Raw genomic sequence first — 26,042 nt, 5'->3', positions numbered from 1 at the left:
CCGCCCACCCGCGGCCCGGCCACGCCGAGGCCTAGGCCCACCGCCCCTCGCCGGGCAGGCCGCGGGCAGATCCTTGACCGGCAGCCCGTCCCTCCGCAGCGCTGGGCCGGGCGCTCCCCGAGCAGGACTCACCGTCAGACGCAGCGGGGTCGAGCCGGGCCAGGCCGTGCGGAGCGGAGCCGCGGCAGGGAGCCGGTGCCTGCGCGGCGCTGGCGGGCAGGAAGGGAGGGAGGGCGGGACGGAGGAGGCGGCACCGCACGTCCGCCGCGTCTGCCGCCCCCTTCTCCGTTAAAGGCGCTCCCACGCCTCTGCCTTCCCCCTACTCCTGCCCCGGCCGGGAGTCCTCCGGCAGCCTCCCGCGGGGGTCCCCAGGGATCACCCACACAGACCTCCTGCACGCACGGATCCGCCCACACAGCTTTCTCATACGTATAGATACATCCACCCGGATCCCACTCAAATGTAGGACTTAACTTCCTCAAGACCCTCCCCATTCAAGGATCTCCCCACCTACGAGTGGAGACCACCCCTCTGCACACGTCAAGGCCTCTCCCCTGGAACACGAAGAACACCAGGACAACCAGAAACACGGGTTGCTGCAAAGTTTCCTTCAATTGCCTTAAACCTGCCTGGATCTGTAGCGTGGGGGTGCCCTGCCCACAGCACGCGAGATACCAGGGCTTGTTCAATCACAGACCCACCAGTCTGCAACTGAGGGGAGCTTATCCAGATATTTTTCATCTGTGACTTCTTAAAGCCCTGGCTTTTTCTTCCCCCTGACATGGATCCTTTCCAAAGTGCTCACAAGGCAGATTTCTTTCCCCTTAAACATTCACAACAGCTTGTGCATGAGATCAGCAGCTGACCGTGGATTTGTGGGTACCCACAGGGATGAAAATTGATGCTCTGTCATAGAGTTACACTTGAGGACAACAAAATAGCACAAGAAGCCACCAAGGGCGCTAGTCTGGCTCTGTTGCTGGGGGACTGATATTACCTCTCAGCTTCCCAGAGCCCCAGACACCTATGAGGAAAAGCAAACTCCTGTACACAAGAAACTTCATCTTTTTTGTCACGGGTGACAAGGACAGTTGAGCCAGCAGTGGCTGCAAGGCAGTGCTGGCACTCAGCAGGACTGGTGTCCTGAGCCCAGCTATGATATCTGCACAGCACCTGGCTGCTCTGCACCCAGAAGGCAATTGGCAAAAGGGAGCTATCACAGTGAAGACAGAAGGCTGGCATCACCCCAGGGCTTTGCACTTACCCTCCTGTCATTTCTTCAGACCTCTGGCAAAGAATAGCAAATGATTTGTTTATTCATCCCAGAGCATCTTTGAGAAATCAACTGCTCTGCAGCGTTCAGTGTCAAAGAAGGATTTGCACTGGGCTGCACCAAGCACCATTAGCCCTGTGGCCAGCCACATGTGTCACTCAGCTGCAGGCTGCCACCTCGGTTCCAAACTATCAGGAGCAAACCAAGGCAGTGGCGCAAGGTGGACGCTGGCAGAAGCTGTGCCTTTGCACCCCAGGCTGAGCGGGCCCAGAGGCAAGGCCACGCCAGCAGCAGTGGTCATGGGGATGTGAGGGATGTGGCCATTTTGAACACAGGACTAGCCATCAGTTGTTGAGGCAGCATTTTGCTGTTTCATCCCAGAGTTTCCATGGCTCAGCGTGTCCCAGCCAGTCACTCTGCTCTTGCAGGAGTAGCATGTGAGCCAGCCAAGGGCAGCATCTTCACCCTGCACTGGCATGGTACACATTTGTGGCCAAATCTTGCTTATATTAACTAAATGGTAGCTTCAATGGTTGTGGCAAGGCCTGGCAGCAGCAGATTTTGGACAATGTTTGACTGTCCACAGCAGAGTTTTCCATCTAGCATCAGAACCAAATGACCCTTTCCCAGGAGCTGGAACAGATTTGCTGCCCCATGGAGAGGGGATGAGAGTCCTGCCAACAGGGGAAAAAAGGGACCAAGAGCAAGGGAAAGGTGTAGAAGGGACAGGACTGCAAGATACTGAGGTGCTGGAGCATTTGCAGAGACAGGCAACAAAGCTGAGGAAGGGTCTGGAGAACAAGTCTGGGCTGAGGGAACTGGTGTTATTTAGCCTGGAGAAGAGGAGGCTGAGGGTATACGTGATCACTTTCTACAACTCCCTGACAGGAGGTTACAGTGAGGTGGGGGTCAGTCCTTTCTCTCCAGTAACAAGTGATAGGGCAAGAGGAAATGGCTGCAAGTTGCCCCAGGGGAGGTTTAGATTGGAGCTGAGGAAGAACTTTTTCCCTGAGAGGGTTGTCAGCCCCTGTGCCAGGCTGCCCAGGGAGTTGGGGGAGTCCCCATTCCTGGAGCTATTTCAGAGCCATGGAGCTGAGGTGCTGAGGCTATGGGTTAGTGATAGGTTGGGCAGGGTGAGGGGAGGGCTTGGACTTGGTGATTTTAAAGGTCTTTTCCAACCACAACAATTCTATGATTCTATTATTCCTGCCAGGAGCTACACAGGAATGGAAGAACAGAGTGCAAATCCAGCCGTTACAGAACATCTTTCTCCCCCTCCTCTCCCTTCAAGGAATCAGAGGCAACTGGGCCACTGTCTGGTCACCACTTGCTGTGAAGGGGTCTCAGATGAGGACATACTGCTTACAACCAGCTCATAATGTCTAGTCCTTCACGTGTCTTGCACATGTGCCACAACATCAAAGCATAAGGTATGATATAAGGACCTGAAAATGCTTTTAAATTGTATGTTGTGTACCATTGCCCAATATGTAAACCAATAAACTATCCAGATTATGTGGACTGAGAAATCTGGTGGAAAAACTCTCTGGAGAGCTCCTGCTCTGCAGACCAGCCAGGCAGGCTAATGATGCTGAATATCCCCAACCACAGAGAGGAAATAATGCAAACAGCTGCTGAAATCTCAGTCACATCAGGCAGCCACTCATGGGGAAAAAGAAAAGGTTTTAAAATGCTGCAGGAGCCTGAAGTCATTAGTTTTGTCAGGAATTTTCCTTTCTCAGATCACAGGGTGAAAACCTTCAGATCTGTAGATTCAGAGGTCTGTGAGAAAGGCAAGTGATGCACTTAGCAGGGCTGTAAGTCACCGAAGCTGATTATTGTTAGTTTAGCATTTTCTCTAAGAACACAAGAGATCCTTATCAAGGCCAGAAACAAACACCCTTCAAGTTTCAACACCTCACAGATTGCAGCTAGGGAAAAAAAAGAAGCCAGCTGACCAAATGCTGCATTTCTCTCTGTCTCTCTTTATCTGCCTGATTTTTTTAATACTATTTACAAGCACCAATTCCTACAATTGGAAATTAATATATCACACATATTTGTGCCAAAAAAAAGATTTCAACTTCTGCTAAAGGAGGTCACAAAAATGGCTACAATTTTCTTCTTGGAGTAGAAAAACTAGGATTAACTCCACTGCAGAAACTTGAGCTAAGTGGAAAAAAGGTGTTTGCTCCAATCCTACTAAAAGAGGATAAAAATACATCTATCCTAAGCATCATCTGTCAGCAGAAATTATGCTGGAAACTCTTGCAAGAAGAATAAAAGCTCCTAGTAAAAAAACTCCAAACATCTAAACCATGACATCGTATGTGATCGGTGTGAAAATCAGCCAGGCTAATACAAGTCTCCACATAATCCACAATATACACATTTTTAATTAAGCTGAGATGGTCATGGTCACATTTTGTCCTGCTGAAAATCCAGCTACTAAAGTGAAGCTGTTAGTGTGTTAGAAGTGTTAGAAACTGATTCAGAGCTCACAGGAAAAAAAGTTCCTTTCTAAACCACATTCATCTTCCTGTTCTGGATTTCACCATCATAGTAGAGCACTGAAAAACCCAAAACAAGGTTTCTGACTGTGCTGTGCACATCCAAAAGAGGACCAGTCATGAGCAGCACAATTAAAGACACACAGACAACTCGGTGACTTCTTCTGAGTGACTAGACTTAAATCACGACTTTCGACAGTTTCCCTTCAGGCTCTTCATCCCTCACCTCCTAGTACAGGCTTGGGACTGCTCGCTGTCAGCTTTCACATTTGCAAAATAAAATGCAAATCCCAAAAAGAAGCCCTTTTCCTTCCTCCTCAGGCTGCTGTTCTCAGCCCAGATACCCAAGCCACACATGTCTGCTCCCCAAACGCTGTGGTTTATATCCAATGTAGCAGCAGCACTTGCTCTCTGATGCCCTAAGTGCTGCATCACAGCAGCTGTCCCCACCGCACAGCTCATCACCTTTAGCCATGCCATGGCCACCTTAAACCCCCTCTCAGCCCCTTCTGACTGTTCTGTGTTCCAACACATGCAAGCAGAATAAAACAAGCATCTAAATCTTTGCAAGATTAGGTCCTGCAATCAGTCTGAATAATCCTTGCTCACTTTCAAGTCACTAATTGTTCTTACAGCTGTATCATATGGCTTTCATTATCTTTCCTTCCAAAACAGTTCAATCTTGACCAAGAAGCTGGGAGAACTCACTGTAAATGAAAATCTATTTGCTGTGACTTCAGTGGGTCATCAGGTCTGGGCTACAGAGGTGGAATTGAATTTCTAATCTGGAGATCTCAAGCCTTCAGTATCAGATATAACTAAAGGGATCATGGTGAAGCTGGGCAGAAAAGCAGCTTTCCAAGCAGCCCAGTAATAACCATGCTTTGAGTTAACATTAGGAGTACAGTCTCAAAGCATGTTTCCAATATTCTTCTCCTTTCTTGGTAGCATCCTAGCAGAGATGATTGTTTAAGCTTGGATGGATATTGTTAAGCAAAGCAAATACCTTGTCTCCTGTAAAGCACTCCCTGTGTGGTGTCACAGTGACAGTTCAAATCCTTTCTCCCGTTCATCATTCATACTACCCAGTTGTTGTTTATGCTGTTCTACATTAATCTGTAGCAGGTTTTAAATTAATACTCTTCTTCATCAATACCTATGGACTGAAGAGATTTTCCTAGGCAAAAAGACATGTTAGCAACACCAACACAATGCCCCTGCTAAGCACAGACCTGTAATTCACCTGAAACGTGGTAGTATGAGCAGCAAAAAGAAACAATATGTGGTGGGATATGGAGGGGAGGAAAAGGAAATGGAAATGCAGACAGACCTGCTCTGAGGGCTCTTCCAGTACGAGGACAAGGTATCCCACTGCTCAGGCAGCCTGCAAGGCTGGTTCAGTATGTTTTCCTCCTGCAGCCAGGGAAGGACATTGATTGAGCTCTATGAGGCATTGCGGGAATGGCATGTGTCAGGCTGTGACAAACTTCTAAGGAAACGTGCAACAAACACACTCATAGCCTGTTAGGATAAAGCACAAGAACCATCCCAGCTGTTCACATCACCACTCAGTAAGTTAATATTGAAGTATTTCGTCTGTGGCTACACAAGGGATGTGTCTGCCTGCCTGGTATAATGAGTGTTACACCAGAGGGGATCTCTGTTCTCCAGTCCCCAGTTTGCCACCACCGGTGGTAACACACACAAAGGGTGGCTGGAGGCTTGGAAATGTTGGCAAACACTTGGGTCTGGGAAGATGTCCTATCAACAATGTAAGGATTGACAATGCCTTAGGAGATGCAGTGACAATTCCTGGTGCTGTCACTGTACATAGAATCATAGAATGGTAGGGGTTGGAAGGGACCTTTATAGATCATCTAATAATTAAAATGAGCAAACATTATTCTCTTTGCCTATATATATATATATATTTGCCTGTACATATTTTGCCATCATAGCCAAGAAGGCCAATGGCATTCTGGGGTGTATTAAGAAAAGCATGGCCAATAGATCAAGGGAGGTTCTCCTCTCCCTCTGCTCTGCCCTGGTGAGGCCTCATCTGGAGTCCTGTGTCCAGCTCTGGGCTCCCCAGCTCAAGAGAGACAGGGAACTCCTGGAGAGAGGCCAGCACAGGGCCACCAAGGTGATCATGGGACTGGAACATCTCTCTGATAAGGAAAGGCTGTGGGACCTGAGGATGTTTAATCTGGAGAAGACTGAGGGGAGACCTCATCAACAATTATAAGTTCCTAAAGAGTGGATGTCAGGAGGATGAGGAGACCCCCTCCTTCTGTAGCGTCCAGTGACAGGACAAGGGGTAATGGACATAAGCTGGAGCACAAAATGTTCCACTTAAACACAAGGAAAAACTACTTTGGTGTTGAGGTGAGGGAGCCCTGGCCCAGTCTGCCCTGGGAGTGCGCAGAAGCTCCTTCTCAGGACATTTCCAAACCCATCTGGACACATTCCTGTGCCCCCTGATCAAGGGGAACCTGCTTTAGCAGGGGGTTGGGCTGGTAGAGCTCTGCAGGGCCCTTCCCACTCCCACCATTCTATGATTCTATGATAAATCCAATCTTTTTAGATAGTGACAAGCCTCTTCCTAGTGAAGTTACCATCTGCCCGTGTTGTGTTTACACTTGCAAGACAGCTAAGGCTTTCTTTCATACCATTCGTAAAGCCTGGAAGACAGAAAGGGTTAAGAAACAACTCATATTCTCTAGGGAAAATAGAGGCACTAGAAAATAAGCCAATTCAATTGATTTTACCCAAAGGGATTTAGAGAGTCCTTCATAAAATGGCACAGAGAAAAGCATTATTGTCCTACAGGGAAAAACATACCTGTTAACACACGAGGTGAGAGTTGAAACAGCTGCATTCCTCAACACCTTTAAACTGTCTATCTTCACACACTTCATTTATTTCAGACAGCACTGTTGCCCATGCCAATTTGGGACTAAAGGAGGATTGTAAAAATACCTGGGGATAAATGTATTTTTAATGTTAATGGGCAAAACCTAATGTATCTGAGTAAAAGGATTTGGGTTTTAGAAAACAGCCAAGCTAGGACCCTCCCAAACATATGTTCAATTGAGTTCCTCATTTTCCTCAAAGCATTGCTGAGCATACCTTAACAGCTCTACCTGAGCAGAAACAGAGCTCAGGGGAGCTACTATTTTATTTATGAGTTGGGTAGATGCCCACAGAAGGGAGACCAAAGCAATCACAGCATTTAATTATTTCTGACAAGTTGCAGATAAGTGAATTGAAGAAAAAAAAAAAGAGGTAAAAAAAAGACACCTGCATAAGGAAGGGCACTGTGACAAGCTGGCTTCTTCCACAGCCTGCAGACACCAAAAGTACATAAAAATCCTTCATAATAAATACTTTGGGGAACACTAACTCATATTCCACCTCTATACACCTACTATAAATGCTAAGGTTTAAGAAAGCATGATGTCTGTGATCTAATGCCCTAATCTGCTCAAGGGAAAACTTGTTAACAACAGAAACTGCAAAGATGGCAAGACAGAGAGGAAGATCCAAATGGAGGGATGAGCTGTATCGAAAAGGATCACAGGTTAGATTCCTGTTTGGTTGGGACAAACATGAAAAGGGGCTGAAGTGCAGGAGTACGTGATGGCAGAGCTAGGCTCCGACCCCTCCATTGCATTTCTTGGCAGAACACAAGCAAAGGGCTGCAGTGACAGAAGCACAACCATGGTGACAGCCAATTGTGTGTGGCAAAAGTACAAAAAGGTAGAGTAGGGAGACTGGAGCTTCTGCTGACATCTGGCAGCATTTTGGGTAAGTGGAGTTTCTCCTGAGGTCCCCATTGACACAGGAGCACCGATTTGCTTGCTGTTAATTGGAGGAAGAGGTAATGAGAACTGACTAATCGCCAAGCTGTGCACCCTACGGACTCATTCCAGTGTCAGGCACTCTTGTCTTGCTGATCACTCAGACAAAACTAAGTTTAAGGGGGATTTCAGTGACTGGTCAGCACCCCTCTTTGTCTCATTGTATTGGCATAGTATCTGGTTGTCCTGCCTTACACAAAAAGCTAAAAAAAGCTCTAGTGTTGGTGTAACCCTGCTGACAAAGCATCACGGAATATGCTCCAATTCCTGAAGAGCTTGCACTGAAGGTCCTAGACTTGCTGATGTCATTGCTCATGTCTTCAATGTTACTGCAACTCCTGCAAGCTAAATGAATAGACATCTGTTAGCATCTGCATATACACACCCCTGCTTTTCTGTGCAAACATGCCTGAGTGCTGTTACTATATTGTTTTTTTCCAGATAAGGCTTAAAGGATCAGTATTAATTGCAGCAGTAAGTTCAAGGTGTAAGACGCATTGTTTGCATGACAGTAATTTGTCACAAAACCTGGAGGGAAACAGCAGCAGTCAGATGATCCATCGCACACTCACCTCATTTAAATGCAATTCAATTTAGACAGACCATTTGGCACAAAACATGAGAAAGATGACTTAACAAAAAACATAGCAGAACACTTGAACCCAAGTGTCAGACAGATTTGTGTGACATTCATGGAGGAGCTGTCCAAGAAAGCCTGTAGCCATTAATTACTAGGTCGCAATTAAGGCTGCAGCCAACATTTAAGGCCTCCAAGTCCATCCCTCCTCTCTCCTTTTCTGGCCATAAATGCAAAACAGAATGAAAAAATCAAAATAGACTGATTTGCTCTCCCCTACCCTCCAGTACAAGGCTTAAGGGAAGGGCTGGGGCAGTACTAGTGGATTTCTATGCAAACAACACAGACAGAGCCTTCATTTAATCAATTTGTTGCTTTGCACAGATAGGAAAATTGAATGAAGTTAACTGTATAGTTTAAAAGTCACCATTCAGCCTTTCAGTTGAGACTGATGGCTTTTACTTAAAGTGCTTCCTCTGGCATTCAGTGAAGGATTTGGCAATCCTCTCTGGGCCTGGTTCTCAGCAATTCTCTGACATGGGGGCAGTAAGTATCTTCAGTGCACATAATAGAGCTGTAGAAGCCAGAAAAAATGTCTCTTTTCTAGCCAGTTTACCTCTTTTCCATCTGACAGAGTGATTTTCTCTCGTGGTTCAGAAGCTGATGCACACTGAGCACTGACCTCACGCTGGCCTCTGCCAGCAAGCATGGAAGGCACATGCATTAGCAGACAAATGCTGAGAGACCACTAATGTTTGCAGAGAGTACCAAAGCCCCCATTACTGTCCTTTTCAGGCAATAAAGAGAGCCCCAGTTTAAACAGGGCACAGAAGAGGCAGCTTTACCACTGTGTGACCTGGGCTGCCTCATCTGATACAGGGAGGGACACATGGCACTGGGGGTTAAATGGGAAGTTACAGCCCTTCTTCCCATCATCCAGTAAGCCTGGAAAATTTAACTAGAACCTGACTCAAGTTCAAATCACTGCAACCTCACTTCTGAAAAAAGGGTTACTCCTGATTTACACAGGGGCAGGTTAGAACCAAATATCAGATGTAATGGCCCTGGTCTTGTTCATATTCACACCAACATAACGTAATAATGATGATGATACACTTAATAATTCACAATTAAAAGTCAAATCACTATTACTCACTTTCATTCCCTGGCAATAAATTCAGTTTCTACTGACACAGACAGCACTGATCAGGTCTAGAATGGAGTACTATGACACACGTAAGTATGAGAAAGTGATGATCATGCTTGTCAGACTGAAGGCACTCCAGCATCTACCTCTGAGTTGCCTTTTGGGCTGCAGCTGCTTGTCAAGAGCCTTGCCAGCTCCCTGCAGGTCCTATGTTCACACAGAGCCCATCAACTTCACTGCAGCTTGCCTGCTCCTCTCTCTGACTCCCCTTCAGAGTCCTCTTCATCACTCCACTCTATTTACATTCTTGGCAAAAAAATGAATCAAGGCACACGGACCAAAACAGGGTTAAACCAAACAGAAGGAATCACCTTCACAGCAAGGCTTGCTTGCATTCTGCTGTTGACAGAGAAGTGTAGAGTCCTGGTGCAATCAGAAAGTGCTGCATTCAGAGACATCTTGTGCATAATATATTGCTCTTTTCTTGGAACACAGTCCTGCTGTCAGTTGCTCTTCTCCCTTCTCCAAAGGCAGGGTTTTAAAGCTGCAGGCAGCAAGGGCACTAGGAGATGCAAGTTACACCCGAGACAAGCTGCACTCTTCTGAGACAATTACAGCTGTAAAAGTTTAGCATAAAGTTCAGGAGAACAGAAAGCAGAACGTTGTCAGTCACGAGCTTTTCATTCTCAAACTGGCTCCTGAAAAAGATAAGATAAAACCAAATAAGATTAACCAACTTCAAAGCAAGCAGCAAAGCATTTACAGCATGTTGGAATAGAAGTCAGCTGTGGAGAGCACTAGTGAATAAAACAGGTAGAGCTTCCTACTGACTTGCTCCTTGGCCCTTCTGGGTTTTTGGAAGCCTCCTGTGATTAGTCCCATCCCATAACCAGATTACAGTACCCAGGTGATGCAGGAATGTCTGCTACAGAAAAGTTTAAGAGACTGATACAGGAATGCTCTGGGGAAGTCTTTTCCCATCGGTTATCCCATGAAGGAGGATACTGAATGGCTCCTACAAAGAATGCAAAAAGCATTTATTGTTGTACTAATCATCAACTTTCTAAGTAAAATTAACCACTTGGCTAATTAAGACTCATGACAATTCATCATTATGGTAACTATACGCTCCAGATGATTCATCACCCTGTAACTGGATAAATGGTTCCCTCCCTGCTCTGAGCAGTCCTGCTCATGAGTCACCCCTGCCTGGCTTGGGGCAGCTGCTGCTTTCTAAAGGGAGTTAAAAAAAAATGAGGGGAAAAAAAAGGAAGGGGGAGAAAAAAAAAGAAGGCAGCTTGAGACAGAATTTTTTTTTTAAGTTGGGAGGGGAAAAATCATTGTCCTTTCTCATGTTATTTGACCTGGATGATCAGAAAGCAAGCAGGTAAGTCTCAGGAGTTCCATGGGATATAATTTTAATCAACATTTGTTCAAATAATGCCAGAGTGGGTGGTGAGAGCCTCTTGCTAAAGAAGGAAGGAAGAACGGTGCCTTGTACCAGAAAGAGGATGATACCCTTAATGACTAAAAAGGGGAGACCCAGAGACTGAGACTCAGGGAGGGGGAAGCCCAGGGACTCAATACCTCCTTGTCAGATTGGCACTCTCTGGACCTCCTACTACCTCAGCCTCCACTCCCTGAGCTTCCCACACCCTAGCATCACGAGTGGATACCTAGCCTTGAGGAGGAGGCTGTGAGCACAGAACCCTCTCGAGTCACAGCCATGTCTCCCCACCTTAGGCAGCATCCAGAAGACCTTTCCCACATGTCAAAGCAACCCTGAGAGCTTGAGCCGTCCACACAATGGGACTCTGGACTCCTTTGATGATCTCTAAGCTTTCTAAACATCTCTTCTTTTCTGCCTCAAGATGGATAAACAATCTGATATCCATTTAACAAAGGAAGCACCAAACTCCATGAGTTATCCAAAATCACACTGCTAGAAAGCAATGTGATGGTGCCCATGCCATTTGCAGGATGCCCGTATCCAAGGCAAGAAGCAATACCAGTACTAGGAGATTTGTATTTTCTGTTCATCTCTGACATAGCCTCTCATTTAATCACCATGGTTTGACCTCTCCATCTCAGGTTCACAAGAGGCAGTCAAATCAGTCCCCAGGAGCTGCAGGATGAACATATCTCCAGTAGGTTCTGCAGCACAACAAAGAATTAACTTGTTGAAGACACTCATAGCACAACAGCTACAATGCTAGAGACAGGGCCACACCATGACTAATGCAATATTCCAGCTTCCCAACTTAAAGCACAGCAGTAGTGTTCATACACAAGGGGAGAGCAAATCTCCTGTCCCTGTGAGATGTCATTGTGAGGACAAAGATGCAGTGCAGGCCCACACTGTCATGAAGGAGCTTCTGTGAGGGCTGGGCTTGCTGTTGGTGGTGAGAGTAGGACCCCCCACCACAACCCCCAGTACTCCAACCCACTGTGCTGGCAAAAACAGACAGTGTAGTTGTCTGCAACCACCCCAATCACCCACCTGTTCACCAACCCTGAACAGGACATTTTGGTTTTAACCATGCTGAACTGGTCCGAGCTAGCTCCAGCAGCCTCCCTCATTCCAGGTGCAACCTCATAGAGACTCCTCTCCTTGCTTTGCTGCTTGGCTTGGTGTTCAAGGCAGTATGCTGTACATCAGCTTGCTTGAGGCTGGATTTTTATGGGCATGGGGGAATTGACACCTGTAAAGTGCTGAGGAAAGGTGAGTCCCAGAAATACCACAAAACCAGCCCAGCAGGCTGGAAGGATGAGAAGGAGGGAAGGTGCTCATCTGCCACATACGTTCTGCTCCACAGATAACAATACTAATTTAAACCTATGCCCCTCTGAGGCAGCAACAAGGGCTCCCACAGACCTGCTGCAAGCCTGGGCTTTGTCATCTTTTTCCAAGGGGCTTCTTCAGACCAGCTAGCTGTTTGCAAGCAAATCTCACAGCAGAAAGCAAAGTATTGTCTAGCAGAGCAACAGGTGCATTGATCATGGCAGTCAGCCCAGGCAGGGACAGGGATACATCCCCAGCTGTGCCTTCACAGAAACCCATCTATCCATCCATCACTGCACAGCCACAGGACAAGAGAGGAGGAACAAGTCAGACAGCTACTGCTGGCATCAAGTCAAGCAGCACCCAAGCTGAACTGCAGCAGCAGCATGAGACTCTGGCAGCAGCAGTCAGGGTGGCACAACATGAACTCCCTCCTGGGAACATGCTGCCTCACACCCGGGCTCACCACACGTCAGCCTTTTGAAAAGGGAATGGCCTTAGATCATCACTCACAAAGGGCAGAAACAACAAAGGGGAAAATGTCTGCAAGGGGAGGACAGGAGTGAATGTAAGGAGTGATGGCTTCCTCTTCACCACCACCAGCCTTAGCAACCCTAGCCCAGCTGAAAATGGGTCGTTTCATTACAATGCTTTGAGTTTGAGGTTTATGATTTTGGACTGGGACTCCTCCCAAAGGACCAGACGTACCTTATTACAGTTGATGAGGCAGGTGGGAGAAATTAAGCACATGTTATCCTCGTTTGCTAAAAAGCACCACCTGGAAGCAAAGCATTCTCTCTCTCTGTCAGGTTTAAAGTGCAGCTCCTCGTTTATCTTCATCCCCACAGAAGAGGGCGGGTTGTGTTTGGAGGCTCATGTAAATCACATGAGAGCACCTTGATGTCTCTAACCCTTGCACACGGTGGAGCAGACCCTTGGGGATTGCTTTGTCAAGAACAGGTGAAAGCCTCCAAGGCTGTTTGATGGGGATAAAAACCACAAGCAGGGTTAGCGTGTTTAAACGAGCTTTCCTTGCTCACAGAGACGCTTGTCGGCGGTTAAAGCCCGGAGCCGGAAGGGAGGGCTAGGCGGGCGGCTGCGCCTATGGACGGCGCGTCGCCACTGGAGCAGTACCTGGAGCGCTGCGATGGGCAGGTAAAGGAGGGAGAAAGGCTAAAGGAAAACAGGGAAAAAGCTTAAAATGGAAACTGCGTTGGCCGGGAATCGAACCCGGGTCAACTGCTTGGAAGGCAGCTATGCTCACCACTATACCACCAACGCCGCGCTGTGTTGGTTTTACTGTACCGGCTCCAACTCCGGCACTTGCGCCGGCTTCAGCGAGAGCTCTGCTCTCCTAGGGCCGGGCTGCTCCCGGCAGGGTGGGCACGGGGTGGAGAGGCCGAGTTCGTTTCATGCTGCCTAGTAAATGTTTGTTAAAAATTACCTCTTTTTTCCGGCATTTGATATAAGCTCCTTACTGTCGGTCAGTTGCAGAGACAACAGGGTGAGGGGCTAGGAGAGGGATGGACTCCACAGCAGACCATCATCTTCACCCAGAGAACACAACTTCTTTATGTGTATCCTGTTAGAAACTACTTTGAGCTCGGAAAATTAGTTTAGCCCAGGCTTTTTAAATCCAGAGACCTACTAGTGTTAGTCAGCAAAGCCCTCTGAAAGCGGCCCTATGAAAGTATATAATGTGATGAGGTGTGACCAGTTTTACAAACGCTGGGGACCTTTTGGTATCTCATACTTGCTGGGATACTTGGTTTCTTCAGTGGAAATGAAAATGTCTGTTTCCCCTCAGATTGCCCAAAATTGGGTGATCTCAGACAGGATCTATGTGTGAAATCTCCTTCCTGGAGCTGCTGGGAGATGTCCAAAGCTACACAGTTGATGGGGCCTTCAGTGAAGTTAATTAACCTCGAGTCCACAGTAATAACCCTTGGCAGTCAGCCCAACATAAACATGGTCCTTATGCCCCCTCTCACAGCCTCTGAGCATCTGTCTAACAAAAAGGCAGTCTTCCCAGGCCTTAACCCTATAAGGGATTTTCCCCAGACCAGCTATATGGAAATATAATGAGAAAGAAACAAAATGCAAGTCTTCCTACCTACTTGCAATTCACTTTCTGTTCCTTTTCTTACAGCTGTTTAATACTTCCAGCCTCATATACCACTCATTTCTCTATCAACTGCTTTCTTTAAGCTCTGCCACAAACTGTGGGGTGTTTTTGACTACTATATCTATCATATTCACTGATGCCCCTCTGTATATGTGAGAAAACTTCTTCCTAATTAGCTCCTGTACAGCTAAGCCTTAATCCACAGGAGGTATTGCAGACACTGTGCCTTCCTTCCCCTGTTGCTAACTTGAAGAGTGTCTCTTTAAAACAGATGTATTTTGGTTATTCCATAGTATGTTGTTATTTTTAACCTTTAATGCATTTGTATCTGATGCCTTAATTATCAGATAGTGCTCTTGGATCCTGTTTTCCAAAGAGCTGAGGGGTTAAGGAGTGCTTGATCTTATTTAGTAGCACTCTGCCAAAACTGACCTTGTAGAGGGCCATGCATCTAGAAGTCAGTCTAGTAACAGTTTCCAACCCAAGCGTTCAGGATGCTTTCAGAGCTCGGCCTGATCCGATCGGTATTGAAGCCAGTATGGGTTGTCTGGGAGGATCAGGCTTGGTAAAGTGTCTACAGGCAAACACATTGCAAAGTAGGAGCAGTGATCTCCCTGTGTGCATGGCTGTGTTGCCAAGTGAACCGATTAGCACAGAACATAGAGCAACACTAGCTCACGGCTGTAAAGCGTTGATCTGGAAACCCTGCTCCTGATGGAGCTCAAGGCAGTTGCTGCCAGCTCAAGGGCTGCAGTCTTGTGCACCCTTCCCTGTTATGATTTATGTCTGGACTTTTCCAGTCCTTTTGGCTCCAAAGCCCAAAAATGCCTAAATGAACACAAAACCTCTTGTATGGCCATTTGCTATGGGTATTGGCAGAAACCACCACCTCAGAGGAAGCTTTCTAATAACTGGAGGCCCTAAAGGAGAAGGGAATAAATCCTTTTCTAATCTCTCATCTTCTCAATATTCTGGTGTCTATTTAAGTAGCTTTTAATAATAAATACCCAATAAAGAAGAGTATCAGTATGCAAGAACTTGCTTGCAGATACGTTGCATGCCTGACCTGGGAAAGGATGCTGGCTTTGCTGACTGTGTCTTACTTAGGTTAGTTTGATGACCTCCAGCAACTGAAAGAATAAACCACTGGTCATTCTGTGAGCTGCTGCCCTCTGTTGCACAAATCCGAGGCTGACAATCTCCCTTTGTAGCAGGGAGAGGAAATAATAATATACTACATTGGAGTTAAAGCCAGACAGAAAATGCAAGCTGTCATCCTTGGAAAAACTCATGAGCAATTATGTTGATTATGTACACAATGGAGCTACAATGCTGGCTATGATGGGCAAAGTGCCAACACTGTATCTCCAGTCACTGCTGAAGGGGTACTGTGTCTCTCAAATTGTGATATTACAGGAGTGTTCCAGACTGCCTTTGCAGTGCAGTGGGAAAATGCATTTCTCCACTATAGAAGTTATCTGGACTTTTATATGCTGACAGAAATTTGAGTATCCTTTGCTACTATATGTATGGGTGAAAAAAAAATGATTGAATCTTACTCACTGAAGAGAACATTAATCCTAATTTAGTCTCCTACTTTTAGTGTTCTAATCCAAGATCCTTAATGATACTTCTTCCTTTTTTCCAAGGATGACCTCTCAACCAGTCCTCAGCTGTTTACTCCCATGAGCCCTTATGACGTTGACCTTCCAATTGAAACAACTGAAGATGTGCTGTTCAATTCTCAGTTTAATCAGCCCAAAGAGCTTCCCACAGACTTCTCCTCTGTGGACCTCAGCTTTCTTCCAGATATTACCCAAGATAAGAAAGAACAACCTGAAGATGGTGATGAAATGCAAAAAGAGCTTGATGGGTCAATATCAAGAAAGGAGGACAGTGGTACCTCCATGGATGAAAGCAGCTTGTCTTATCCAGGTGTAACTCAGCCATCTCCTGAAGCATCTGGCACATGTCTTCCTCTGACACCAATGACTCCCATGACACCTGCATCAGAAAGCTCTGGCATAGTTCCTCAGTTACAGTAAGTTATTATGTATGTAGTATATATAATAGTCATAGTTCTCCATAAACAGCAGAGTACTGCTCTGATTTATCACTCAGAGAATGTAGCAAGACTGGTTTGGTCTTAAATAAACCCACCCAAAAAAACCTCTGGGGGCTGTTACTCCTCTTTGAGGAAATGTGGAGCAAATGAACTGACAATAGTGGGAGGCAACTGCTGATCAGTGCAACACAGAAATGGAAGCAGAGAAGAATTCTCAGCTTAACAAAACAGGGGAGAGTGGAGTAAACAGCCTGAGGACTGAGTGTCTGAAATGTCTTTGGTTTGTTATAAAAGTGTCTCATGGGAGACAGGAGATGGAGTCTCTCAAAAGGAGAAGTGTTTGGTAGAAAACACTTGTGTATAGAATGTACTGCTAGTTACTTCAGCCTGCAGGGTGAAAAGATGAAAAATACTTGAAAAGGAGGATTTCTTCCAGCAAGGAGGATGTTAGGGGTGACAGCAGGCTCTGGGGGTTTAAAGATGTCAGTCTGCTTTCCTGAGAGCAGAAGCAGTCTGAACTGAGCAAGGGACAGGGTCGTGAAAAGTGTGAGAAATCTTTTTTGAAAGATCCTATCTAGGCTGGAGCAGCTATGGAGTAGTTGTTACCTGGAGAGAATAACATGCCTACATGTTACCTACCTTAAGAGTGCTGTAGTAACTCTAAACACTCACTAATGGTTCAGTTCAAAGCTGTAAAAGACCTCAGTGATGTAGTTATTGGAAGACACACAAACTTAGTCAGAGGCTAATAATTTGGTACCTTGTTATATCTCAAACTGTGAGATATAACATTCAACTATAGTATCAAATGCCTTAAGAGCTGCCAAAAGTAGCTTTATGCTAGAGTGGGAAAGAATTGAGCAGGAAATTAGTTGATGGCTATTACTAATTGGAGTGTGACTTCACATTAAGCTAACAATGTTGGGGGCTGGCTCAGCAGTGGCTTTTGCAATAAGCAAATTCCTCTCTCATTCCTCAGGAATATAGTGTCAACTGTAAACCTGGCTTGCAAACTAGATCTGAAGAACATAGCTCTGCATGCCAGAAACGCAGAATATAACCCAAAGGTAAATCTTAAGGACTCAAAGTTTTACCTTCCTTTCCTCAGTGCTGATGGATTGTAACATACAAATTCACCACGAGCTTTGTCCCTCTTCTAATGTCACTGTCTTCACCCTTGGGGGAAAGTCATAAAAATATGGAATTTGGGCCTGGTAAACTGGGGGGGGGGGGGGAGGACCATGAGGATATTTTTTTCTTTGAATAAAGCCTTAGCAATAAGCTTTTTAAGGAAGGAGATGAACTCTCCCACCTGTGGCCAGCTACTTCCAGCTGAAATGGCTCAAGCAGCCCTCACTGCAGAGAAGGAAAGATTAGTGTTGAAACTCTTGGCAGAAGGGAACAGAATAACTGGAGTCAAACTGGTATTACATGATACTTGTAGCAAGTGGCCTAGACACTAGAATCTCCCTGAGAATAACAGACTTTCTGTAAGTGACTCCACTGGGGAGAAGGCAGTGGTCCTGTGATGGGAGTCTCAAGCTCCCTGGTCCAAGAGGAGTGGCAAATAACTTCAGGGTGGTGAATAAACAATTTTACAAAGCAAATGCATGCTGTGTTGAGCTTTGAAAGTGACAGTTCTTTAAAGAATGAGCAGCAGTACAGGACCAGTGAAATCTCTCAGCTGGACTGTGAAGTATCCCTTTGAATTTGTAGAGGTTTGCTGCTGTGATCATGAGAATCAGGGAACCACGAACAACAGCTCTCATCTTCAGTTCAGGAAAAATGGTCTGCACAGGAGCAAAAAGGTATTTTTCTTTTGAGTTTTCCCTTCTCTCTAAGGTCTGTGTCTTAAAGCTACACCTGTATTCTGATGAAAAATGTCAGAAAACCTTGTTTAAATTATCTAGGAAACAGCTGTCATCATTGCAACAAAAGCAGCACTGGTATTCAGAAATATCTTGCTTTCTTCATGATGGCAGTTTAGCAATTACTGAACTGCATGCCTCTGTCCCTAAACATAGATTGAGCTGAGCAGACATCAGCAAAAAAGTTGCTAAAACACCCAGGAATTGTTAAGAGGTTAACATATGTTAGTCGCAGACTTTAAAGTGAGTTAGGGCGTAACTTGTGTTTGTCAATTCCCTCTTCAGTGTCTGTGTTCACTAGTGAACAACATCTGGCTGTGGAGAAAAGCAAAGCTTAGTTCTGTACTCTGAAACTCTCTTCCTTAAGCTCATCTGCTGCCTTGGTTTTTATGTCCCTAAACTGTCAATGAGGCAATGCCTTGACTTGCAGACCTCTTCTCCAACCCCTCCCCCCCCCCCCGCCCCCCGCCCCGGCCCCGACCTAGCTAGATGATTGCACTGATGTCTACAGACTACCTCTTGGAACAGCTCTGAGAAGCTGTTGTAAGGAACTGAAAGAAACCTCTGAAGGGAGGAACTCCTGGGTGATGCAACGTTTCATAGCGTTCAGACAGACCACAAGAAAGTGAATGACACAGTGCCTCACTCCTTTTAGCTTGCTGAAGTAGCTCTGGGGATAGAGGCTTGCTATGTTCAGCAGCAGCATATCGTTTTCTGGAGCACAGATTATCACAGTGGTGGCTCTAAACTGACATTCATCTTGAAAGCAGAATAAAGCACTAATGGAAGCTGCTTTTCCTTTTCTGCTCCTCCTTCAGTGAAGAGCAATCCCGGCTGGCAGCCAGGAAGTACGCACGGGTGGTGCAGAAGCTTGGGTTCCCTGCCAAGTTTCTGGACTTCAAGATACAGAATATGGTTGGGAGCTGTGATGTGAGGTTCCCCATCCGGCTGGAAGGCTTGGTTCTCACTCACCAGCAGTTCAGCAGGTCTGTGGAAGTCAGTTACAACCTCATGCAACTTGGGGTAGTGTCTTTGTAAGCCGCAATAGGACTCAAATTTGGAGGCTGTACAAGCCTGGCAAAAGAGTAATTAACCAGATATTGAATATCAAACTTGTCTTTTTGCACAACAAAAGACATACTCAGTGGTTCAGCAAGCATGAAGTGGCTGTAGATGCCATGTGTCATGATGAAAAGGGTAAGGTTTATCTTCTGCAGTAACTCCTGTTCTGAGTGGTACACACTCAAACTAACCTTGTGTGTCATTGCCAGGGTGATGTACAGCAGACAGCAATAAAACTTCCAGCGCTTGGCACTCACTGACACAATTCAACAGTGAAGGGCTCATCCAAACTGCCCTTCTGTATATTGTTCACAGCGTGTGGGGACACCAGAAACAGCAGCTTTAGTAACTTTGCATGCATGACAGCATATTACACAAGTGTTCAGTCACTACTGAGGTAAATTGGACACACATCAGATCTGGTTAAGATGAAGGGCTGAAGAACTGCAAGAAGCTCCTGGCTCTTTGCTCAGTCGATTGATGAAGATATTCTCTTTTGTAAAAGCTTTCTTTGTCTACAAATATTGTTGACAGTGTTTGGTGTTGCTGCATATCAGCAACGTGCACCAGAGTTTTCATTAATCTGAGCAGTGTTGGTGATCACAATCCTGTTACGGCCAAGTGTAATATCAAACCTTACTGGTTATTTTTCTGGGTCAATAGGAAAATAACCAGTCTTGGTTAAACACTGCTGGCTTAATTGGAGTGGCTCTTAAGCTATTTGAACCCAATCTATGCCCTTGCTCCATTCTGACCCTTTAATGTTAAGTAGGCCTCCTAACTCCCCTCATAACAGATGCCTGTCTCTGCAAGGATAAGGTTTCCAAAATTTGAGGTGAAGCCAGACTGCAGCTGCAAAATACAGAACTCAAAACACAGTGTGCTTCTGGGATATCACTTGGGCATCCAGACAGAAAGGACCAATTAGCCATCAATTTAAAGTAGACCTGTAGCAGAGTGATGAGCAGGCTGTGCCTTCAAGATGGGCTTATTCAGAACCAGTTCCTGCCATCACTGAGGAAAGGATGAAGATTTCAGCACTGACAAAATCAAATTTCACTTGAGTCTTTTATTAGCACTGCATTCAATATTTTGCATGTATATTAAAGACTCACTTGGCTGTCATCTTGTCTTAGTCGCATAAGATGCTTCCTGATAAGGGCTCTTTGCAGACTAAGAAGGAATTAAGTAGTTTGAAGGTTACAATGATGGTGTCAATGCTACGGAAAATCACATTCAGAAGTCTTTAAAAGTAAGCATGAAGAAGGTTTCTCTTGATGTCTAAAACCTGACCTGTGTTTCTCTGGGTAGTTAGCTAAAATCTGTGGATCTAATGACTCTATTGTTAGTGTGATTAAAAAGCACTTTATGCACACAACACTGAAACAGCATTTGCATGTTACTAATCTTACCTGCTTGCCTTGAAACAGCTACGAACCTGAACTGTTTCCTGGCCTTATTTATAGGATGGTCAAACCAAGGATAGTGCTGCTTATCTTTGTGTCTGGAAAAGTCGTCCTGACTGGTAAGTGGTTCCACTCTATCTTTAATCAAGTGTGCTACCACATCTTCTGAGAGAGCATTTAAGTTGAAGATTATTTAAGAATCTTACCACAGTAAAGCCACTCAATGATCTTATTAATGCCTGCTGCTGCTTATTTGTGTTTCCTGTCGATAACAATATCAGTATTGTTGCACTAGAAGCTCATATTGCTTCATATAGTATCTCATCCTTCCATGTCATTAAACTTGAGTATCTTTATTTTATTCAAAGCATAATGCCACGTGTTAATGTGCAGAATCCCACCAGGACACTGACTGCTAGGAAGTGTTCAGGCACTTCAATATGAATATCACAGCAAGCAGTTTAAAATTTCCTGGACAGGAAGCAAACTTCTTAAAAACACTTCACTGACAACATTTAGTGGGGATTATTAGAGGAAAGGGTGGAGATGTAAGAACTTGTTCCAGACTATTTGGTAAAACACTGACAAGGAAAAGCTTTGCTGAGTAGGTGTGCTCAGCAGATAGCTGTACCTTGAATCCCATGTCAAAAAAGTTGAATTGCAGAGTGCATGTTCCTAACACATCTTTTTGCAAAACTCATGAAAATGCTCTTATTCAGAGGTGCTGAAAGGTGAATGGTACTTGTTTCTCAGAGGATTCAAATGCCATGTGTATATTCACAGCACAGTTTAAAAGTATGTGAAATACAAAAGACAAGTACCTTGTGTGAATGTCAGCCAGAGATTCACACAATTTTAAGTTGTGAGTGAGCTCAGCTAACTGAAGAACAGAGAACTTGGTACAAACTTAAATGCCTCTCTCTCCCACGGTCCCCCAACTGCCTCTTGGGTCCAGTAAAATCATACTGGCCCGTTCCATTCCACTGAGAGTTGCATTTTTGGGTACACTAACTGCAACATCCTTGAGTGTGCTGCAGGCCCAGAAGCAATAAGGTGAGCCCTTGTCTGTGAACACTGGGCCCAATTGTAATGATAAAATTTGCAGAACTGTGAGGCTTTTTTCCCTACCCAAAAAAGTAATTTGACTTCTGGAAGTAAAAGCTGTAGTAATGCAGATGAATTAGGCCTATCCAAGTGAGTTCTGAAGGAAAAACTCATCCTGAGTGGTACTTAATCCAACCGATAGTTAATTGAAACACAGGGGATTTTTTTTTGTAGCTAGTGTTTGTCGTACCAATGTGATGGCGTAGTGCCACTGGCAAGGAATGTTTCTGTCTCCTGCAATGCAGTTAGTGTACAAGACTTGATATTAAAGATTTGCTTGCAATAACATGGAAAAGAATCACAGATTCGTAGACTGGTAGGGGTTGGAAGGGACTTTTAGAGATCATCTAGTCCAACCCTCTGCAGAAGCAGGTCAACCTAGATCAGGTCACACAGGAACATATCCAGGTGGGTGTTGAGGACCTCCAAGGAAGGAGACTCTGCACCCTCCCTCAGCAGCCTGTGCCAGGGCTCCCTCACCCTCACAGTGAAATAGCTTTTTCTTATGTTTAAATGGAACTTCTTGTGTTCCAGCTTCATCTCATTACCCCTTGTCCTGTTGCTAGCTTTGATACCCAAGTGCCCTAACGAAATCTCAAAACAAAACAGGTTCTCAAAACTGGAGGAGTTCTCAAACTGTGGTCAGCTTCCAGTATTGGAATAAACATCCTTCATTTCTTGTTTCCATCTTTCCACTTACTTTATCAGCGGGCAGAGCTGTTACTGTTAAGCCGATAATATCATGGCTCTTCTCAGATGCTTTCTTTCTTTAACAGCCAATATTCAGAACCTCTCAAGAATAGACAACTGCTCTTTTGGTTCCACAGATTACACAAAACTAGTCTAGTCTTAAAGCAAAGCAAGCGAGAAATTGCTCTTTGTGATGGCAAATATCTTCCAACCCCTACCACTCTATGATAGAAATTCTGCCTTAAACTAATAGCAGGTTGTTTTTCAATTCCTGTATTTCTTCATGGTTTGTAACCTTATTGTTAGGTTCAAGTTGCATTCAGTTATTCTCAACACTCAGTTAATTCTTTACCTGTTTTTTCCTAAATGTCTTTCTAGGAGCAAAAGAACGTTCTGAAATCTATGAGGCATTTGAGAACATCTACCCCATTCTAAAAGGTTTCAAGAAAGCATCATAACATGGCCCATAAAGGAACAAAGAATAACAGATGGGTTTGTGTTACCATGCACAGAACAGAAGGGATTGCTGGACCTGATGGTACGGACGTGGATTATTAAACAAACCACCTTATTCTGAATACTACGAATGTTGTTGCCTTCCTACAGTTTGTGGAATGTTTTTTTGCTTTCAGATGAGCTGTCTGTAATCCACTGGAGCTCTGATTAACTTTTGCCAAACCAAAACATTTGCCACATGAATGTACTTTTAATAGAATGTGTGTTAAGGTGGCACTTCAAAGCATTTTGTAATGGAAACCACGTCACCCCGTTGAAGTGAATCAACACTGACTGCTCTTCAAACTAGCTTCATCAAAATCCTCATCTTTAAGTGTACTGCAATAGAGCTCCTGTGATGTTTTAAGTTCATGTTTAAACTCAAAATGTATTTTTGTCTACAATATAGCTCACAAAATCCAGCATGAGTTGATTTCAGTGCTTTGAAGATGGTGATTGCAGAGGACCATTGAATTCCTCTGATATCCTACTGGTTTGATAACTCCTGTGTCTAGTACCAGCACCATTACTTTTACTGAGAAGACATTCAAGGCCCCTGATAGTGCTGGAACATACTGAAAAGTCTGTGGGTTGAGGGGTCACTAAGCAAAGGATCTAATTTGTCAAGACACAAATTAGATTTTAACGTGGTGCCCACTTTTGTTACTGAGGTCCCCTGAGATGATGGAGTTGGTTGCTTGGCCCAGACAAGAATGTGTTGCTTAGGAGCTGCCTCTAAAATGGACTCGGGGAAAATACAGGAAGTCTTGGATGCCCAAGACTTAATTATCTGAGTTACTGAACCAGAGTTCAGCCAATGTTCTGCCAGAGTTCAGCATTACATCAAACTTGGTGATTTCTGCAGCTACAACAGTGGGGTTTGTGTAATTTATTTCCAATGGAACTCCGGGCCTCCTTTGCAAAAGGTGCTGTGCCCAGGCTAGTGATGTGACCAGGAACAGAGAAAACATCCTTTCACTTTTCTGGTACCTCCTATGATTCTCTGGAAGCAAGGGTTTTTTTTTTCCAGAACAGGGCTTTGGTGTTTTGGGGTTTATCTTGTGTCCTCCCATTTCCTGCAGCAGATGGGACAGATCTGTCAGGAAGATCCGAGTGCCACTAGAGGTTGCTGTTAGATGAGTGAAGTGTAACCCAGGCCAAAAGCTACCCGTCCTTGATGGAAATACCAGTCTGGGTAATGGCTTAATACAGACCAGGGTGTCAGTCTTGGGCTTAGTTTTGCTGTCGCAGATTTCTTTGGGATGGCATTTATTTGGTGAGGATGCGATTTCAACTTGTGTTTATGTAAATGTGTCTCAAGGGCTTTTACAACTGTCTCTGTTCCTCTGGAAACAAAAAGTTTGAAAAACTTCATGCACTTCCTTATGATAAACTGGTCTTAACTATGTTATCAGTTTCTTTGTCACAGTCAAACTGTGGCTTTCCATGCTCAAATCTACTCTAAACACAGGCTTACTTTTCTGTTTGTTTTCCAACACTGTGGACTTTCCACGGCTATGGGATGGACTTTTATTTGCACTGTAGCTGTAACAGCTGATAAGCTTTTGAGTTACAATAATTTTCTGCATGTGAAAAACAACCTGCTCTTATTTGGATGTTGGCAAAAGTTTATCTGAGATGAGCCCTCTTCAAAAAACTGTTTTAATTTGGAGCTTGCCATGTAATTTCACCAGTAAAGTTAATGCTCTTTGAAGTCTGGATAAAGTCTTAAAGATAAGAAATGGGCTCTGTGCCCTTTCACTGACTGAGCTACTGATTAACTTAAAGTTTGCTATGGTAACTCTTGGCTTTAAAACAACTATCTTGGTTCTACCTACATAGTTCTGTGTTTTTTAGTGCTTAAGTACACTAGGAAGGGGAAACAATATATGCTGGGTAGGCTGGGATGTTCTTTTTGTTTAAATTAAGGTATGTTTTGGTTTTGTGTGGAGTTTTTTGGAAGGGCTGTATTGCTTTAAGTTACTCTGGTTTGTGTGGACTGTGTCTCCCAATTGCCTGGTGTTTCCCACTATATTCTGACGCAGAGGACTGGCTCTCTGCTTTTACATACTAATTGAATGTATCTAACTCCCAATTCTAGCTCCATTTTTATGGCTGGGATGTGGAAACCTACTAGTCTGTCACTCTTATTATACAAACTGTTCTTGATGTTATTGTTATAGGCATGACATATATATATATATATATATATCTCAATATAGTCCATGCAGTAGTGTTACTGTATAGTGCAGATAGTATAGTGTATATATATCAGATAGTATATAGATAGATAGATAGATCTGCATGTATAGTGCAGATGTCCCTTGGGGTCTGCAATGAGTGTAACTGCAGTCGGAACTTCCCCACTGCCTTGCTGATGGCCAGTGTCCTACCCTGGGAAGTCCAAGGTGCCTCTCCTGAGACAAGAGATGAGGAAGAACTTTTTCCTTGAGAGAGTTGTCAGCCCCTGTGCCAGGCTGCCCAGGGAGGTGAGGGAGTCCCCAGCCCTGGAGCTATTGCAAAGTCGTGGAGCTGAGGGACACAGGTTAGAGGTGTGAGTTGAGGGACTGGACTCCTGAGTCTTAAAGATCTTTTCCAACTGAATGATTCTATGATGTGCAACAGCAGTGCCCATATGAGGTTCCTGTGAACACCCAGCACCCCGGGCAACAGAACACAACCACCCTACTCACTGCAGGTTCCACGGGGATTGCTACGGCGTCTCTTTTCTTCAGCTTTTGTAGAGAAACGAAAACCACCCGGTTATCCTTACCCGGCCCCGCGGAGCCGAGCAGGGGCCGGTACCGCTGCTCACCCACCATCTCCTCGTGTGGGAGCCAGGCAGGGCCAACCTCCGTCCTTCAGCAGGTGCTGCAGGCAGCCGGCCGGCGAGGCTGAGAGGAGGGAAAGCGACGTGCTGACGGTCAAGAGGGAGCCGCTTCCCGCCACGCTCAGGCTGCGGGAGGGACACGGCCCGGCCCGTCCCGCGGCGGCCTCGGGGCCGAGCCCCGGCGCGGCCTCAGCGCCGCTTCCCACAATGCCCCGCCGCGAAAACAAAGTCCCACGTGACCGGCGGCG

The 26,042-nt window shown here is 45.2% G+C and overlaps 2 protein-coding genes, 1 long non-coding RNA gene and 1 other non-coding gene across 13 annotated transcripts in view; 1 reads left to right on the top strand and 3 right to left on the bottom strand.

The window, feature by feature from the left end:
- KTN1 (kinectin 1) overlaps positions 1 to 5,175 on the bottom strand; it is an 87,681-nt gene extending 82,506 nt beyond the window's left edge. For 9 of the 10 annotated variants that reach the window (XM_061998861.1, XM_061998867.1, XM_061998869.1 and 6 more), the window contains exon 1: positions 133 to 222. The gene's annotated coding sequence lies outside the window, so the exon portion shown is untranslated. Of the gene's footprint in view, positions 1 to 132; positions 223 to 5,113 lie in introns of those variants that run through there. The other variant, XM_061998863.1, reaches the window with a different exon arrangement.
- A 1,398-nt stretch (positions 5,176 to 6,573) lies between these two features.
- LOC133625683 (uncharacterized) lies at positions 6,574 to 25,981 on the bottom strand. Its single transcript, XR_009818982.1, has 3 exons — positions 25,658 to 25,981; positions 9,739 to 10,065; positions 6,574 to 7,988 (listed from the first exon to the last, which is right to left on the bottom strand). It is a non-coding gene; the product is annotated as an uncharacterized LOC133625683 (long non-coding RNA).
- Positions 13,254 to 22,927, top strand: TBPL2 (TATA-box binding protein like 2). The gene is made up of 7 exons (XM_061998872.1): positions 13,254 to 13,304; positions 15,924 to 16,315; positions 17,319 to 17,406; positions 18,056 to 18,147; positions 19,026 to 19,193; positions 20,700 to 20,794; positions 22,848 to 22,927. The coding sequence occupies exons 1-7, from the start codon at positions 13,254 to 13,256 to the stop codon at positions 22,925 to 22,927; spliced, it is 966 nt and encodes a 321-aa protein (XP_061854856.1).
- Positions 13,359 to 13,430, bottom strand: TRNAG-UCC (transfer RNA glycine (anticodon UCC)). Its single transcript has one exon. It is a non-coding gene; the product is annotated as a tRNA-Gly (tRNA).
- Positions 25,982 to 26,042: the final 61 nt, after the last annotated feature.

The sequence above is a fragment of the Colius striatus genome, chromosome 6 (genome assembly GCF_028858725.1).
Source record: "Colius striatus isolate bColStr4 chromosome 6, bColStr4.1.hap1, whole genome shotgun sequence".
Classification (NCBI taxonomy): Eukaryota; Metazoa; Chordata; class Aves; order Coliiformes; family Coliidae; genus Colius; species Colius striatus.
Note: the sequence above shows the minus strand (reverse complement) of the source record. Positions and strands in the feature narration are given on the sequence as shown.

Coding starts and splice junctions, on each gene's coding strand:
- TBPL2 (XM_061998872.1), top strand. CDS start 13,254: ATGGACGGCGCGTCGCCACTGGAGCAGTACCTGGAGCGCTGCGATGGG. Junction 18,148..19,025: donor GTCTGCACAGGAGCAAAAAG/GTATTTTTCTTT, acceptor CTCCTCCTTCAG/TGAAGAGCAATCCCGGCTGG. Junction 19,194..20,699: donor ACTCACCAGCAGTTCAGCAG/GTCTGTGGAAGT, acceptor GCCTTGAAACAG/CTACGAACCTGAACTGTTTC.